The 12,348-nt window shown below is 38.2% G+C and overlaps 1 protein-coding gene across 2 annotated transcripts in view; it reads right to left on the reverse strand.

Annotated features, from left to right (window-relative positions):
* Positions 1-12,348, reverse strand: part of LOC136702626 (uncharacterized) — a 50,618-nt gene that overhangs the window by 30,686 nt on the left and 7,584 nt on the right. For both annotated transcript variants that reach the window (XM_066677770.1, XM_066677769.1), the window contains exons 6-11: positions 12,100-12,246; positions 5,296-5,442; positions 3,945-4,091; positions 3,006-3,152; positions 1,367-1,513; positions 429-575 (exon numbers count right to left, since the gene is read on the reverse strand). In XM_066677770.1, coding sequence (XP_066533867.1) covers positions 429-575; positions 1,367-1,513; positions 3,006-3,152; positions 3,945-4,091; positions 5,296-5,442; positions 12,100-12,246 — 882 coding nt within the window. The remainder of the gene's footprint in view (positions 1-428; positions 576-1,366; positions 1,514-3,005; positions 3,153-3,944; positions 4,092-5,295; positions 5,443-12,099; positions 12,247-12,348) is intronic.

Consider the following 12,348-nt stretch of genomic DNA (forward strand, 5'->3'; position numbering starts at 1 on the left):
GGGGAGATGTAATAGCGGAAAAGACACTAGGTAAAAGCGTGTTGAGCCATGCTGAGAGGAGTCGAGTCAAATCAAGCTGATCCGAAGCAGTTGAAATGCACCATAAGACATTATTGCGTTCTGGAACCAATTAATTTTGTAGAAATTTGCTGAAGTGATCAAAATTAGCTGCACAAATGGGAATTGAACAGGTTCCACCTTGGTGGAAAAGGTTTTCACTCTGTCACACCTACTAATGCCTGAGCAGAGTTAAATGCTTCCACTTTGTACAGCTTGACTTTGAAAGTTGCAAATGTCTTAACAATAACAAAAATATTAGGGAATTGAAAACACTGAAAATATTACCTAAGGATTTTGAATTGTTGAAGCCTAACATTTCTGAGCATGCTAATCACTTTAACAAGTAAAAACACTACTTAATCATTTACCTTGGCATGAGCTATTCATACTGACATTCTGACTCAAGTTTGTTTGAGCAAATCCACTCAAGCAGGAGCAACTGTATCCTCCAAGTGTGTTATTGCAGACAGAGTTTTGCCCACACACAGATGATAGACCAACACACTCATTGATATCTGCAAAGCAAAAACGACATTTACATACAAAAATGTATACAAGAATTAAGGCTGAATCCACCTATTATTATGTGAACTAAGCTTGTTGACGTCAATTATAATTAGCAAAAGCAGTTACTGTAACTGGCTTCTGTTGTGAACAGATGGATATAACCTCCATAGTAAAGCATAAAATGACATGGGATGCTGGAACATTTGCATACGAGCCTAATGTCACTAAGAATAACCAGAACAGCACCAAAGATATAGATAAACAGACAGAGTTAATCCACTGGTTTACAGTGGAGTCAGATCATATAGACATATGATACACATATAAATGATGCCAAACATCTCTGATGCTGAACATATTGGAGTACGGTTCCATATTTCTTGCTGAACTTTTAAACAGAGAACAGGAGAGAAAGGTAACCTAAATGTGAAAGGTAAAAGTGCATTGAATCATGCTGACCATAGCTCTTAAAAAAAATGAGAGAAGGAGCAGTTGTCTGTTTTTATTCCTTGCAATTTTATTTTAAAATCAAAAATCACATAATGGGCCATTTCCCTTTTCCATTTTCCCATTTCAAATTGAAATGTTGCACTGGTTTGTTGATCTTTAACCCAGCATGATTTCAAGGAGAATGTAACACACAGCTAATGACCCTGTTCAGCTGCACTGCCCAATAAAGTTTATTTGAGGCTCTTTGATCTTTCTTGAGCAATTTAGCTTGACATTTTGATTTCCAAAGCCTAACATTTCTGATCCTATAAAAGACTTTGACAAGTAAAATCACTTTCTAACCATTTACCTTGGCATGGGTTATTCGTACTGACGTTCTGACTCAAGTTTGTTTGAGCAAATCCACTCAAGCAGGAGCAACTGTATCCTCCAAGTGTGTTATTGCAGACAGAGTTTTGCCCACACACAGATGATAGACCAACACACTCATTGATATCTGCAAAGCAAAAACGACATTTACATACAAAAATGTAAGAGAACACACTGATATGTGTAGTTTAAGTAGATCAGCTATATACAGGGGACCCTAACCATGCAACACTCTATGAGTAAGCATAAGAATTTTAAACTGAATTATTTGCTCAATTCAGAGATATTAATAATGGAGTTATAAAAGATTGTCTATTTGACCTAGTAAGCAATCTAGCTGCAGCATTCTCTATTGCCTGCAAGCAGTTATGAGCAGACATGCTAAGCGAGGAGATAAGTGCATTACCATGATCAAGATGAAATAAAAGCATGAATAAGCCTCTCTAATCCATCTGTAACCACCTCTAATCATCTGTTATCCACCATTAAGCTGCAAATTCTACAACCATTACTACACTAACACTCAGACATGGTATCTATAATCTCCTGTTCTACTGGTATAGGTATATATTATTAATTCCTTAAAACCTCACAAATATTATGGGGGCCATCTCTTACTGCTCTGGGTAGTGGTTTCAAACTTTATTTAGTCTAATGGAGCTTTTCCACAGCATGGAACCTACTCGATTCGGCTCAGCTCTTTTGCTTTTCCACTAGCCAAATCTGGTCCTTGGAACTGTCTAGTTTTTTGTCCCTGCTCGCAGTTGATATGAAGCAAGCCAAACAGGTATTATATTTGATGTCTAAACCTTTCAGAGCATTGATTGGCCAGAGAGACCTGCCAATCACCACAAAATGCAGACCTCCAGCATAAACTAGCCGCTTTTAAAATCTCCAGGTTACAGCAGCCGTCATGTTTGTTTTGATCAGACTCAATGGCAGCTCATAAAATTACACTGTGGTGTTTTGTAGAGGGTCAAACACTGCTTGCATTAGTGGCTGATAAAGACTCCAGAGGAAGCTGGACATGTAACAAGGACAACTCTGCTGATTTATGAGGACGGGGGCTCAGCCGTGTTTAGTCCAAAAAAATAAAACAACATGTGAATGCACAACAAGAAAACAGTGCCTAATGTTACCACTGTTGTTGTGACTTTCAAAGCACACGGTTCGGTTCGGCTATATTTCATAGGGGAGATGTAATAGCGGAAAAGACACTAGGTAAAAGCGTGTTGAGCCATGCTGATAGGAGTCGAGTCAAATCAAGCTGATCCGAAGCAGTTGAAATGCACCATAAGACATTATTGCGTTCTGGAACCAATTAATTTTGTAGAAATTTGCTGAAGTGATCAAAATTAGCTGCACAAATGGGAATTGAACAGGTTCCACCTTGGTGGAAAAGGTTTTCACTCTGTCACACCTACTAATGCCTGAGCAGAGTTAAATGCTTCCACTTTGTACAGCTTGACTTTGAAAGTTGCAAATGTCTTAACAATAACAAAAATATTAGGGAATTGAAAACACTGAAAATATTACCTAAGGATTTTGAATTGTTGAAGCCTAACATTTCTGAGCATGCTAATCACTTTAACAAGTAAAAACACTACTTAATCATTTACCTTGGCATGAGCTATTCATACTGACATTCTGACTTAAGTTTGTTTGAGCAAATCCACTCAAGCAGGAGCAACTGTATCCTCCAAGTGTGTTATTGCAGACAGAGTTTTGCCCACACACAGATGATAGACCAACACACTCATTGATATCTGCAAAGCAAAAACTACATTTACATACAAAAATGTATACAAGAATTAAGGCTGAATCCACCTATTATTATGTGAACTAAGCTTGTTGACGTCAATTATAATTAGCAAAAGTAGTTACTGTAACTGGCTTCTGTTGTGAACAGATTGATATAACCTCCATAGTAAAGCATAAAATGACATGGGATGCTGGAACATTTGCATACGAGCCTAATGTCACTAAGAATAACCAGAACAGCACCAAAGATATAGATAAACAGACAGAGTTAATCCACTGGTTTACAGTGGAGTCAGATCATATAGACATATGATACACGTATAAATGATGCCAAATCATCTCTGATGCTGAACATATTGGAGTAAGGTTCCATATTTCTTGCTGAACTTTTAAACAGAGAACAGGAGAGAAAGGTAACCTAAATGTGAAAGGTGAAAGTGCATTGAATCATGCTGACCATAGCTCTTTAAAAAAATGAGAGAAGGAGCAGTTGTCTGTTTGTATTCCTTGCAATTTTATTTTAAAATCAAAATTCACATAATGGGCCATTTCCCTTTTCCATTTTCCCATTTCAAATTGAAATGTTGCACTGGTTTGTTGATCTTTAACCCAGCATGATTTCAAGGAGAATGTAACACACAGCTAATGACCCTGTTCAGCTGCACTGCCCAATAAAGTTTATTTGAGGCTCTTTGATCTTTCTTGAGCAATTTAGCTTGACATTTTGATTTCCAAAGCCTAACATTTCTGATCCTATAAAAGACTTTGACAAGTAAAATCACTTTCTAACCATTTACCTTGGCATGGGTTATTCGTACTGACGTTCTGACTCAAGTTTGTTTGAGCAAATCCACTCAAGCAGGAGCAACTGTATCCTCCAAGTGTGTTATTGCAGACAGAGTTTTGCCCACACACAGATGATAGACCAACACACTCATTGATATCTGCAAAGCAAAAACGACATTTACATACAAAAATGCATACAAGAATTAAAGCTGAATCCACCTATTATTATGTGAACTAAGCTTGTTGATGTAATGGAAATTTTTATATGTCTCTGTTGAAAGACCCTGTCTGCTTGTTTTGTCTGTATATTCAATTCTAACCATCAACAGAACTCAGAAAAAGTGTATGTCAGGGCAGTTTCCAGGTCAGTGCTTTATCAGAACAAAACATTTCGTCCTTCGTCTTGTGTATCAAACTGAGATGTCTCTAAAGAAACTAAGCTTGCTGAAACTTAGAGTGATTATCTTATGCTTATGACGTATAAACTACCTATAAAAACTCTCTGTGAAAACATCTTCTTTGTCCTCATTCAGATAGTACTCTGTGCTATTGTGTGTTGACCACCTTAAGGTTAATAAACTACTTTCTGATTGCAAATGCTCTGTTAGATTTCAATTCTTAATACTTGTACTTGTTTTCTCCACCACAGGTGACTTCAATTATAATTAGAAAAGCCAGTTATTGTAACTGGCTTCTGTTGTGAACAGATGGATATAACCTCCATAGTAAAGCATAAAATGACATGGGATGCTGGAACATTTGCATATGAGCCTAATGTCACTAAGAATAACCAGAACAGCAATAAAGCTATAAATAAACAGACAGAGTTAATCCACTGGTTTACAATGGAGTCAGATCATAAAGACATATAATACATGTAAAAATGATGCCAAATTCTCTCTGATGCTGAACATGTTGGAGTATGGTTCCATATTTATTGCTGAACTTGTAAACAGAGAACAGGAGAGAAAGGTAACCTAAATGTGAAAGGTGAAAGGCATTGAATCATACTGACCATAGTTCTTAAGAAACAAAAAAAGAGAGAAGGAGCAGTTGTCTGTTTTTATTCCTTGCAATTTTATTTTAAAATCAAAAAATCACATAATGGGCCATTTCCCTTTTTCCATTTTCCCATTTCAAATTGAAAAGTTGCACTGATTTGTTGATCTTTAACCCAGCATGACTTCAAAAAGAATGTAACACACAGCTAATGACCCTGTTCAACTGCACTGCCCAATAAAATTTATTTGAGGCTCTTTGATCTTTCTTGAGCAATTTAGCTTGACATTTTGATTTCCAAAGCCTAACATTTCTGATCCTATAAAAGACTTTGACAAGTAAAATCACTTTCTAACCATTTACCTTGGCATGGGTTATTCGTACTGACGTTCTGACTCAAGTTTGATGGCACAAATCCAGTCAAGCAGGAGCATCTGTATCCTCCAAGTGTGTTATTGCAGACAGAGTTTGGCCCACATACAGATGCCAGAACTATACACTCATTGATATCTGCAAAGCAAAAGATAACAGTTACATAGAAAATATATATACAAAAATTGAGGCTGCATCCACGTATTATGTGAACTAAACTTGTTGACTCCAATTATAACTAAAATTATCTATTGCAAGTATTGTAATATTGTAAGTATTGTAAGCTATTTTAAGTGGACAGATTATTATAATATCTGCAGTAAAGCATAAAAGGAGATGGGTTGCTGGACATGGGTTAATCATCTTAAGAAACTGGAGTTACACGATCTAAGAGAACTGCTATGTGTGGTTTAAGTAGATCAGCTATATACATGGCAGTCTGACCATGCAACCCTCTATGAGTAAGGGTAAGAATTTTAAACTGAATTATTTGCTCAATTCAGAGATATTAATAATGAAGTTATAAAAGATTGTCTATTCGACCTAGTAAGCATTCTAGCTGCAGCATTCTCTATTGCCTGCAAGCAGTTATGAGCAGACATGCTAAGCGAGGAGAAGAGTGCATTACCATGATCAAGATGAAATAAAAGCATGAATAAGAATCTCTAATCCATCTGTACAGTAAATTCACCAGTGTTAAATAAACATTATTAGGGTTAAATTAACACTGTTAGTGTATTAATTTAACCCCATACTGTGTCCTACCCTGTATGGGTGTGTGTCACAAAAAAAGAAAGTTAGGTATAGTGACACCCAATGTTCAAAATAGGGTAGAAGAACTATCCAAGCGGCAGAACCATTTTGCGCTACCTTTTAGGGACGTTTCTAGTTACATTTAATGCCTGTATGAGTAATTTAACATCAGGCTTGGACTCCCTGACATATGTAGTGTTGGACTTAAATGCAGTCATCATCATCATCATCATCATCTTTTCCCACAACTTCCACCAGCTAGCTCCACCTGGGGGATCACCCTGAGGACCATACGGCTTGCCGAAGTGACCCTGGCACCCTATACTCACAAAGCACCTCCCACAGAATCTCTCAGGAAACACGGTCATAGGCCACAATCCACAAGATCCCCATATTCAGAAAGCCTCCTCCTTCCGCTTGACAGCTTCCCTCACCCCTGGCGTTCAGATCAGGCAGGCTGTTCAGCGCATCACTCCTCTCCAGGTTTCCCAGTCACTGCCAACTTAAGCATTGAATCCTCTCTAGAATTCCACTCACTAACTTTAAGAAGGCCGAATATTCTGAGCTGCTGTTCAGTGCATATGCACACACAAAAATCAAAGTTTTCCTCTATGCAAGCCCGAGCCACATTGAGGCGACACACTCGTTTACTGGGACAAACTCCAGCTGTACAGCTGCCGGCCAGGGATTTGTGAGTATCCCCACACCCACTATATAATGTCCATACCAGGAATACGGCGTGTGAGCTATGTGCCGTTAAGCGTTATCCATTTCTCACGAGAGTCCTCTGCCTCGTGATTCAGAAGTTGCTTAGCACAGTAAACCACAAGAGGATCCAGCATAGCTGCAACAGGGGCTCTATTCTCCCTATTACAGCTCCATGTAACATTACAATTATTTAGAAGCTGCAATTTTAAGGTATAAATACTGCATAGTGTTCCTTTAACACAGCAGATAAAATAATATTTATGTATATAGCACATTTTATACAGGAAGATAAATGACACAGGAATTAGGGTAATTAAAATACAAGAGGCTACAGAGTAAATAAACTAAATGAGATAACAGTAAACAATGAAACTAAAAATAATTACAGTGGTTTAAAAGGCTTAACACGGCTGCCAGTTAAAGCTTGTCGCTTTTCCACTGGCAGGGCACCCTGTGAAATGGAGCTGGTGACATCACAAAATGATTCTCTATGAATCATTGGCTTTGACAACCACAACAACAGTGACGGTAAATTTAGGCGCTGCTTACTCTCTGCGTATTCGCATGTTGTTTTTGTTTTTTGGACTGAACACTGCTCCATTATTATTATTATTATTATTATTATTATTATTATTATTATTATCGTTACACTTATATAGCGCCTTTCTAGACACCCAAGGACGCTTTACAATCTACACTGCTTAGAACGCTCAATTCACACACACACACTGGCGAGAAGCGGCAGCCAAACGCGCACAGCGTACTCTCAACCAGAAACGACCGTCCACCTGGAGGACTGCATCGGGCACTAGGATTTCACCCAGGACAGAGCGCCAATCCATATCTGGGCACACACACATTCACACTCATTAACTCACAAACCAGGACAGTTATTACAGAAGCCAATTCACCTACCCTCCATTTTTTTTAGACTGTGGGAGGAAACCCGAGCCCCCGGAGGAAACCCACGCAGGCACCGGGAGAACATGGAAACTCCACCCAGATGGGACTTGAACCAAAGATCCCAGCCCAGTAGCTGTATTAACATGGAAAGGCATCGGCATCTTACGTTCGCGTGACACTGGCACATGCCAGTAACATCGGCACCTTACGTACGAGTGACAGTGGCATCTATTTTTTTTTTTGGTGACAGTGGCATGTGCCAATGGCATCGATTTTTTTTTTGGTGACAGTGGCATGTGCCAATGGCATCTATTTTTTTTTTTTTTTGACAGTGGCATATGCCTTTGTTTTGCGCAAATGCCGATGACACTGACATATACTCCACTTCATTGTTGAACATCTGCCAGTAGACTAAGTTTAGCTAGCATTTGGATGTTTAAACTAGCTATATATTTAACTAGCGCACGTATGCTACTAGCATGTAAACGGACCAAACATGTGACATGCTACAAACATAGCATCCCTTATTCGCACACAGTCCACTGTCACTGTGTTCATGGACAATTGAACTAAAAGTTCTTCACAGTTAGGGGTATACGACGCTCCTCAAAACCACCACTTTTAAGACGACGACATACCACAATGCTGCCGTGCGATAACATGAGAGGCAGTAATATATAAATATATATAAATGTGTGTGTGTGTGTGTATAGAGTGAAAATCTAATATGACAGTGTATTAAATGAAACATTACTTTTTAAAATTTTCTAATTTAAATTGAGGTAGCAACCCTGCTAGGCCTAATCAGAAAATTGAACACTGGCATCATCTAGGGGCCAAAGGTCTTTCTCAAGAAGAACGAGAAAACAATATGGGGACATTGCACGGTAGGTGTGTTGTACTATTACGTATTAAATGAGTACAAATAGTGGTGTAGCTACCATTATTATTTATATTATTTTATACAGGTAATGTTAAATGCCGTGTAGTATCATGTTCACTGGTTATCAGTAATATATGGGAAATACATTTTATACTGCTAATATACAATAGAATGCTGTATAGGAATGCTATTAAAAGTGGCAGAGGGCTATACTATAAGGTTTAGTGTGCCTGCGTTCTGGTGCTGCAAGTCTCTGACATGTTAACATTGATACCTTAATTCTATCCTGTATTTATTTTGCTTTTTAGGACACACATTTGAAACACTTGATGGTCTGTTTCATGACATCCAGGCTCACAGTACTTGTCCATTCTGTAGAAAGTGTGATGAGTGCACCCAGGACCAGATCTCTAAAAAACATCTCAAGTATTCTGTTTTTTTAAAGATGCTAGCAATAGTAAGCAGTCTGTTTCTAATCTGAATTTCTATGTTAATAATGGTATATTTATTTTGATAAATGCTGAGGAAATACTAATGGCCAAAATGTTCCTTTGTGATCAGTATGATTGTCTTATTATTGAGATTAAAAACTTAAAAAATGATGTGCTGTTTATGATCTGTTGTTTTTGTAGACTTTTGATGACTTGTACAGTTAAACTAAATGTTCAGTAGTAATTACATAATGTTGAATTCTTTTTTCTGTCAGATCTTTTCACAGTGCCATGTTTTTGTGCACAAGTTAAAGACTTAAAAAGAAGTCATTAAATAAACACATGGGCTTTATTTTAAAGGAGAAATTTAGGGGAAATCTGGATTATGTCAGTAGAATTGGATGTCAGCACATATTATGAGCCTTCATCAGAAACTCATACATTGTCTTGGTTGAAACGTCAGCTTTCAAGAATCTGACATGCAGTGTTGTACAAGGCTATTAGAGCTTCACGTGGCATAAAGACATTTTAATTAATCTAGTAGTCCAGTAGTAATGTTGCTTGGCAGCATTGTGGTATGTGGACATCTTGAAAGTGGTGAGTTTGAGGAGTGTCGTATACCCCTTACTGGGAAGAACTTGTAGTTCACTTGTCCATGAACACAGTGACATGACTATGTTTGTAGCATGTCACTTGTTTGGTCCGTTTACATGCTAGTAGCATACGTGTGCTACCCAGTAAACAATTAGCCGTTGATTCGACGTTGAAATAACGTAATGACTGCCATCAACGTTCTCTTAAGGTTGAAAGTGAACGTTGAAAAGACGACCAAGCACAGACATTGAAAAAACTAGTATTAGACGTATTTTGGACGTCCGTTGACGTTATTAATTGGTCCCGAAATAAATTACTTGTATAAAACGCGTTTTGGACGTCCACTGACGTTATCGATTGGTCACCACTTAACTAACTTATTAAGATGGATTTTGGACGTCCATTGACGTTTAAAATATGTGTTTGACGGACAGACTACTTTTAAACCTATTTTGAACGTCCAGGGACGTTCCTTGTTTACTGAGTAGTTAAATATATAGCTAGTTTAAACATCCAAATGCTAGCTAAACTTACTGGCAGATGTTCAACAATGAAGTGGAGTATATGTCAGTGTCATAAAACGGATGTCAATGTCATCGGCATTTGCGCAAAACAGAGGCACATGCCACTGTCAAAAAAAAAATCGATGCCACTGGCATATGTCACTGTCACAAAAAAAAAAAAAAATAGATGCCACTGTCACCCGTACGTAAGGTGCCGATGTCACTGGCATGTGCCAGCGTCACGCGAACGTAAGATGCCGACGCCTTTCCATGTTAATACTGCCTCTCCAGCGCTGGGAGGCGAACGTGCTAACCACCAAGCCACCAAGCCATATCAGTAGTTTAATCATGACTCAGAACTGTTTCTTCAATTCACTATGGCAACTTATTTTACTACTTGTGAATATTTTACTACTTATACAACTTAGCAATTATACAATCTGTTGCAGTGTTTTATAACTATTTATTACTATTTTCCGTTGCTGCCCCCAAACTATGGAATAGTCTGCCTGTTTTCATTATGATGTCAACTACAATTGATATTTTTGATTACAGAAGAAAAAAAAAAACATATTTATACTCTCAGGCCCTTGGATAAAGTTCTAATTAACTTATCTGTATGTCCAGGGTAAATCTGAATCTTGTTTTACAAATATACTTGTCTCATTTATTGTTAGATTTAATTTTATTAATTTTTTACTATTCTTATGTAGATTTTATATTTCATTTTCTGTACTTTTGTACTGTACAGCACTTTGGTTAGCCCTTGTAACCAACTGGACCATTCATATGATGAATCACCTCCTCCCTTGACATGGGTTAATCATCTTAAGAAAGTGGAGTTACACGATCTAAGAGAACACATTGATATGTGTGGCTCTGTGTGCCGGTGGGCAGTGTAATGTAGGAGGAACCTAACGTTATCTGTTAGGATTTTTTAAGATGGAGAGAAAACGCAAAGGAGGCACAGAGAAACTGTGATAAAAAAAAGAAGTTTGCTCTTCAAGCACCAAAATTACAGACATGTTTGCCACAGCAGGGCCTTCATCAGCTCCTGTGGCTGATAACAGTGGTGGTGGTGGTGGCGACAGCAGTTCAGGCAGTGGCCCTCACTGTGAACAGGAACATGTAAAAGAACCTGCGATAAGCTGGTCCAAAAACATACGCTGGTAAGTAGATTGGGGACCAATCAAAGTGTCCATAGGTGTGAGTGTGACCAGAGCACCCAGAGGAAACCCACGCGGACACGGGGAGAACACACCAACTTCTCACACACAGTCACCCAGAGCGTGACTCGCACCCACAACCTCCAGGCCCCTGGAGCTGTGTGACTGTGACACTACCTGCTGTGCCACCATGCCACCCCATCCTGAATGAAATTGTCTTGAATGTGAGAGTACTTTTTAAAACCGCCCTTAACCAAAAATAACAGTAAGTCAGCCAGGAACATTCTAATTTCATTATTATACTATAATTGTGTTAGGCAGTCTTTATGTAGGTGGTTAGGGACAATGTACAGAAATGAAAGAATATCACACTTTTTAAAATAATATCATTTTGTCTGTTGCCTGTTATGCCATTGCAGCTATGTGTCTCTCCAATAATTCTAGGCATATTTGTAAAGAAACCACTCACCAACATGGTTTTAAAGGGTTGCACAGTTGGTATACACATTCAAGAGACTGATAAAGGTGCGCGTTATCGAATGTGGTGGGCCGGTCTGGTCCAAATTCTTGGGTCAATTTTTTTTGTCCCAGTCCGCCCCGGATACATCCACATGTGCCATTTATACTGACATTAACACCCCATATGTTTTGCAGGGGTTAAAAAACAGGCACAGTGCTCCACACATCTGCAAACATACTCAGTGCTGTTCAGTGTGCACGTTGTAACAGAGAAGGATACTAACTAACTAAGGCTGATGAACAAAAATAAACCACTTAAAAACACTAAACACTGATAGCATAGTTCAGACCTACCTTGCAATTTCTTTACATGTATAAAAGAGTAGGCTTTTTACCAGTAGTGATGCTGATCTCTGTGATGTTCACACCATTGTCCATTGTAACAGGTACACTGAAATTCATGAGCAGCTTTTTGAATTCAGAAACCATCACATGCTTAGGCAACCACACTTCAATCTCAACAATGTATTTAGATGATGGCTCTGCAAAGAACACAGAGGGAGATTTTGCTTGAATATATTGCTTTGTATTTCAATATATATAATTGAATTAAACAAACACTTTTATCAAATAATAAGACATTT

This window comes from Hoplias malabaricus, chromosome 7, assembly GCF_029633855.1.
Source record: "Hoplias malabaricus isolate fHopMal1 chromosome 7, fHopMal1.hap1, whole genome shotgun sequence".
NCBI classification, from domain to species: domain Eukaryota; kingdom Metazoa; phylum Chordata; class Actinopteri; order Characiformes; family Erythrinidae; genus Hoplias; species Hoplias malabaricus.